The 6,782-nt window shown below is 41.6% G+C and overlaps 1 protein-coding gene across 1 annotated transcript; it reads right to left on the reverse strand.

Moving 5' to 3' along the window:
• Positions 1 to 1,917: 1,917 nt before the first annotated feature.
• On the reverse strand, positions 1,918 to 3,943 carry LOC117385427 (chemokine XC receptor 1-like). Its single transcript, XM_033982724.2, has 2 exons — positions 3,895 to 3,943; positions 1,918 to 3,703 (listed from the first exon to the last, which is right to left on the reverse strand). Exon 2 carries the CDS (start codon positions 3,698 to 3,700, stop codon positions 2,684 to 2,686), a length of 1,017 nt encoding a protein of 338 aa, XP_033838615.1. The 5' UTR covers positions 3,701 to 3,703; positions 3,895 to 3,943; the 3' UTR covers positions 1,918 to 2,683.
• Between the last annotated feature and the right edge of the window lie 2,839 nt (positions 3,944 to 6,782).

Consider the following 6,782-nt stretch of genomic DNA (forward strand, 5'->3'; position numbering starts at 1 on the left):
AAATATTATGCCGCCACTTTGGGATTAACTTGAAATTATATAAAAAGTTTGTGTTTGTGTTTAAATGATATACATATGGCAATGCTATGATGGATTTATATAATTTTTTCAATGCATTCGAAATATTTATTGGATTGTTGTTAATGCATTGTGTAATTGAAAGAAGGACCCCCAGAAGAGTACAGCTGCTGTAAAGATGAGCTAACAGAGATCTTATAATAAACCAAATTTATAAAACCAGGCTAGCACTTTATCATAACTCAATTATATAGGCCTATGGATGACATAATACCGATCTTCCTATATTACACAAAATGGATTCTTGTGAGTTTTTAGCCATGTTATAATCTTGTTACCTCCTCAAAAACATACCTGGAGTTGAGTTTTGTTTTATTCACACATGTTTGAGTAATCCTTTGTTATTAGTCTGTCTACATCTCAAGTTCAAAACGCTCTGTTCCACCTTGTGATGTCATGAAGTGGTAGTTTCCAAGTTTACAGCTACCTTTCACCTTTAATTCAGAAGAGATTGAAAATTACATGCCTAAAATCACCCAAATGATTCTAGTGAAGGTGTATGGAGTTTAAAAACACAATGGAGCACTTTTTGTATTACCACGTGACATCACAAGGTGGAACAGAGTGTTTTCTGTTTGAGAGAAGAACCTAAATATGCAGGATTTATGAGTTAAACAAGTGTAAATGTGAAACAAAACACGACTGTAGGCGTGTTTGTGATGAGGAAACAACATTATAACATATGTCAGGAAATAGTGTAATATGGGCCCTTTAATAAATGTCAATGAAGTGTTTTGATTTTGATTTGAATAAACGGGGCACCAGGATTTCATTTTAAAGTTTAACAAAATACCTAATATTTCTCTCTTTCTCTTTGTAATATGCATATTTACCACAGTATATATATATATATCCACTACCTTAACTCACTGTGCACGTTCATTACATGGTGTGAGGTTAACTTACAAAAAAGTGAAATTTAAAAAAAAAAGAGCATTCAAAGTCTATGGGATTTGGTCACAGTACATATCTTGTTTTTGTTCCAGTGCTGAGACAATATGATGCATGTCTCTTCCCACTCTTCACCCCCATTACACCATTACACTCTGCTTTCTGTCACGTCCTACTTTTGAAACTTTACTGAAACTAAAGCATTTATTGCATTATCATGAGTTTATCTGAGTTTAAAATCAGTTGACGGATTCACAGCATATTATGTAATCTTGTGGGTGTTTTGCAAGTCTAAAGTTTTTTTAAAGTCACAAATTGGAGTCGTATCAGCAGACCTTTTATGATTATTTTTAGCTTCACCGTACCTACTCTCCTCAACACTTGTGTGAAAATGCGTTTTGTGTTCTCCATTGAGGGGCTGTGCGACTGCTCTGTCCTTGACTTGTATCCATCCAGCGAAGCGTGTTGGATGCTTTAGTTAATTAAGCCTAATCTACCCCCAGAGACAAATCTGAGAGCTGTTACAGTGTGCTGTCTCACCCGCTCCTCTTCGGGACCCCCATAGAGGCCCTGTACACCCAGTGGCCCTCACACTCACACGGGACACTTTATGCATGTTTAAAGATTTATAGTACAACATACAAATGATAGTAAAATCATAAATTTGCATGTCTATGTCCTGTCTATCTCCTCCAGTGCTGGGGTGGTATTTACTGCTGTACTGGGGAGTGTAAATTATGTTTTGATAGCTTTTATCTTGCTGTAAAATTGAAACTCCCAAGACCACCTCTTTTTTTCTGTAAAACAATATTTATCACTTAACACAACATTTTAATTACTCTAGTAGTATGTATCTCCACCTTTTCTCCAATGTTGCTTTAATTCATTTAAATATACACAGATTCAACACAAACCATATTAAAACAAAAATATTATTATATCAATTTTACATCACATCTCAATGCATTGTTTATTTACACACAAGAAACAAAAACTATACATTTACAGAGACTAAATACAAACAATAAGTACCCGATTGTTCCCATGTATTTAGCAAAATATGTCTTGCCCAGTACACATATTGTGAGCAGCTCTTAAAGGTATACTACGCAAAATATTACGCAATGTTGTTACCTCCTCAAAAACATACCTGGAGCTGTGTCTTGTTTCATTCACACATGTTTGAGTAACCCTTTATTATTAGTCTCTTTACATCTCTCAAGACCAAAATGCTCTGTTCCACCTTGTGATGTCATGAAGCGGTAGTTTTCAAGTTCCCTTTTACCTTCAGTAAAAGGTAAGGTTTAAAAGCAGGCAAAAAATACACAGTGGAGCACTTCCTGTTTTACCACATGACATCACAATGTGGAAGAGAGTGTTTTCTGTTTGAGAGAAGTATGTTTGTGATGAGGAAACAACATTCAGAACAGATCAGAAAATAGTACAATATGTGCTCTTTAAGGTCTAAAAGACATCTAATTATGAACACATTATTTGAGACAGTAAAAAATCTGACATCTTTAAATTCACAGTAGTACAAATGACTTGCTTAATTACTATTACTTTCTATTGACAAATGCATTGCTGAGATCACAGAGGTTTAAAGCAGGTAATAGAGCCAAAAGTAAATAGAGGCACTATTGATTCTCAAAAATAGATGCATTGCTTTGCCACAGTTTAATGCTATTTTCAATATTTACAACCAAAAATCTGTTTACAGTGACATCTCTTCTCCGCTGGTGATGGAGGTTATTGTCATTCTGCTCTGTCGGCTGCGAACACTGCTGCTGGTTTGCTTTGTGCTGCTGTGTCCTAAACCTTTTACAAATCTCATCAAATGATTTTTAAACTTGACCCCCACAAACACATAAAACACAGGGTTGAGGCAGCAATGGGAGAATGCTAATAGTCTGCTAATATTGAAAGCGTATTCGAGTGCGGTGTATGTTTCACAGTCATTATTGCGAACTTCTGGATGCGACTGTAGGAAGAGTATGACATTGTACGGTGCCCAGCCTAGAAAGAATACAACCATGAGGGTAAAAATGACTTTAAGGGTTTTGCTTTTTCTACGCTGTCCAGTTGGGCGCAACAGTCTCCAAATAATTTGCGAATAGCAGAAAATAAAGACCAGAGATGTTAAAGTGAACAGGGCAATTTGTTGGTAGATTCCCCAAAAGCTTATATCAGAATTTGCGATATATCCGCAAAAATTGTCATCATTTACCTGTGTGAAAATATAGTATGGGATGGCGGCAACAATACTGACCAACCAGATAACAATAGGAGCTAAAATACAGTACAGTCCTGTAGTCGATACAATGTCCGAGAGAGGATTGACGACTGCAATGTAGCGGTGGATGGTCATAAGGATGAGGAGAAAGCCACTGCTGTAAAAACCAATGTAGAAAACAAAGTTGACAGATTTGCACGCAGCTTCTCCGAGGAGCCAGGTGCCCTTCACGTGGTAGTAAACCCAAAAGGGCAGACCGGCCGTGAACAGCAGGTCCGAGATGGCTAGGTGGAGAATAAAAGCGTTGGTGATGGACTTCAGGTTTTCATATTTGACCAGAATGATGACGACCAGCAAGTTGCCAAAGACACTCAGGATGACCACGACGGAGAAAAACACAGGGTTGAAGGTTTGACCGAATTTTACGGAGTTAGTAACGTTACAATCTTCATTTTCATACTCATCAACATAGTCATAGTTTGATGTAGTTGAGTTCATTTTCTATGTAAACAAAAACAGAGACATTGTGATCAATACATACTGCAAGTGGCATGATATATATAACTTTTCCATTAGTGTTTTTGTCTATAATTTACATACATTTTGCAGTTACATGGGGCTAATTACTAGCCCAGATACTTTATACTGTAAACTCAATGCATAAAGACCCTTAAAAATATTGAAACACTTACTTTTGTAGCAAGACACACAAGACACTGATGAGAAACTTAACTCTGGAGCACCAATGCTTCCTTACAACTTCCTTAAATACTATGCAGAAAGCTGAACAGAGAAAACACTGATTTTTCACTTCATCATTTCATTTAAAAAAACAAAACAAAACAAAAAATGACATTTTCTACTGAACATCCATCCATCCATCCATTTTCTTCCGCTTATCCGGGGCCGGGTCACGGGGGCAGCAGTCTAAGCAGGGACTCCCAGACTTCCCTCACCCTGGACACGTCCTCCAGCTCCTCCGGTGGGACCCCAAGGCGTTCCCAGGCCAGCCGAGAGACATAGTCCCTCCAGCGTGTCCTGGGTCTTCCCCGGGGCCTCCTCCCGGTGGGACATGCCCAGAACACCTCCCTAGGGAGGCGTCCAGGAGGCATCCTGAGCAGATGCCCGAGCCACCTCAACTGGTTCCTCTAAACGTGTAGGAGCAGCGGCTCTACTCTAAGCTCCTCCCGTGTGACCGAGCTCCTCACCCTATCCCTAAGGGTGCGCCCGGCCACTGAAACCCATTTCAGCCGCTTGTATCCGCGACCTTGTCCTCTTTCGGTCATTACCCAGAGCTCATGACCATAGGTGAGGGTAGGAACATAGATTGACCGGTAAATCGAGAGCTTCGCCTTTGGGCTCAGCTCCTTCTTCACCACAACGGACCGATACAGCGACCGCATCACTGCAGACGCTGCACCGATCCACCTGTCAATCTCCCGCTCCATCCTTCCCTCACTCGTGAACAAGACCCCGAGATACTTGAACTCCTCCACTTGGGGCAGAGACTCACCACCCACCCGGAGAGAGCAAACCACCTTTTTCCGGTCGAGAACCATGGCCTCGGATTTGGAAGAGCTGATTCTCATCCCAGCCACTTCACACTCGGCTGCAAACCGCCCCAGTGCCTGCTGCAGGTCCTGGCTCGAAGAAGCCATCAGGACAACATCATCTGCAAACAGCAGAGATGAAATCCTGTGGTTCCCAAACCAGACCCCCTCCGGCCCCTGGCTGCGCCTAGTCCATAAATATAATGAACAGAACCGGTGACAAAGGGCAGCCCTGGCGGAGTCCAACATGCACCGGGAACATGTCTAACTTACTGCCGGCAATGCGAACACAGCTCCTGCTCCGGTCATACAGGGACCGGACAGCCCTTAGGAAAGAGCCCCGGACCCCATATTCCCAGAGCACCCCCCAAAGGACACCACGAGGGACACGGTCGAATGCCTTCTCCAGATCCACAAAACACATGTGGACTGGTTGGGCATACTCCCATGAGCCCTTGAGGACCCGATGGAGAGTATAAAGCTGGTCCAGTGTTCCACGACCAGGACAAAAACCACACTGCTCCTCCTGAATCCGAGGTTCGACTATCGGTCAGATTCTCCTCTCCAGTACCCTGGAATAGACCTTACCGGGAAGGCTGAGGAGTGTGATTCCCCTGTAATTGGAACACACCCTCCGGTCCCCCTTCTTATACAGAGGGATCACCACCCCGGTCTGCCATTCCACAGGTACTGTCCCCAACCGCCACGCGATGTTGCAGAGACGTGTCAGCCAAGACAGTCCCACAACATCCAGAGACTTGAGGTACTCAGGACGGATCTCATCCACCCCCGGAGCCTTGTCACCGAGGAGCTTGCCAACCACCTCAGTGACTTCAGCCAGGGTGATGGACGAGTCCGCCTCTGGGTCCCCAGTTTCTGCTTCCTCCTCGGAAGACGTGACTGTGGGATTGAGGAGATCCTCAAAGTATTCCTTCCACCGCCCGACAACATCCCCAGTCGAGGTCAGCAGCTCTCCACCCGCACTGTAAACAGTGTTGGTGAAGCACTGCTTCCCCCTCCTGAGGCGTCGGACGGTTTGCCAGAATCTCTTTGAGGCCGTCCGATAGTCCTCCTCCATGGCCTCCCCGAACTCCTCCCAACCCCGAGTTTTTACCTCTGTGACTGCCCGAGCTGTGGCACGCTTGGCCCGCCGGTACTCATCAGCTGCCTCAGGAGTCCCATTGTTCAGTAGAAGTGGGACTTCTACTGAACAATCTTTCTTTAATTGTTGGCTTGATTAAATATATTTAAATTAATAGGCCAACTTGTAAATATTTTGTATATGTTTAGTCTATTTCTAGTTTCATCTAATAGAGGTAAAAGATCATTAAATACCTTTTTATATTTTATAAAAATAAAAAACACAAAAAACTTATGCTTAACTTTATTTTTAGTTCATACATAACCAGCGGAAGTACTCAGTTTTGTTACTCAAGTAAAAATACAGATATTGGAGTAAAAGTAAAAGTATCACATTTAAAAATATACTTAAGTAAAACTATTAACTGTTGTTTTGTTTTTGTGTGTAGGCAGCACGGTGGCTGAGTGGCAACACTCATGCCTCACAGCAAGAGGGTTTGGTTTGATTCCCGGGTCACCCAGGCCTTTCTGTGTGGAGTTTTTCATGTTTCTCCCCGTGCCTGGATGGGTTTCCTCTGGGTACTCCGGTTTCCCCCATCAACAAAAACATGAACGCCCTTCGAGACAACTGTTGTTGTGATTTTGGGCGTTACAAAAATAAATGAATTGAATTGAAATTGAATTGAATTAAAGTACTTGTTTAAAAATGTAAAAGTAAAAGTATTTTGTGAACACTACGAGGTCTTATAAGGCTAAGGATTTTGATAAAGGTTTGTGCTGAATTTTGTTCAACAGAAACAACCGAATCAGTCAGTTATTTATTTATTTTTATTGGTTTTTATCTATATATTTTTGTTTGCTCAAATTACGAAAATAAATAAATAAATAAATAAATACAAAATCTGTCTTTTCAGCAAGTCTCAAACAATAATGAAAAATATTTTTACTTT

Source organism: Periophthalmus magnuspinnatus, chromosome 17, assembly GCF_009829125.3.
Source record: "Periophthalmus magnuspinnatus isolate fPerMag1 chromosome 17, fPerMag1.2.pri, whole genome shotgun sequence".
Classification (NCBI taxonomy): Eukaryota; Metazoa; Chordata; class Actinopteri; order Gobiiformes; family Gobiidae; genus Periophthalmus; species Periophthalmus magnuspinnatus.

Excerpts from the sequence above, each read along its gene's own strand:
- LOC117385427 (XM_033982724.2), bottom strand. The coding sequence starts at position 3,700 with ATGAACTCAACTACATCAAACTATGACTATGTTGATGAGTATGAAAAT.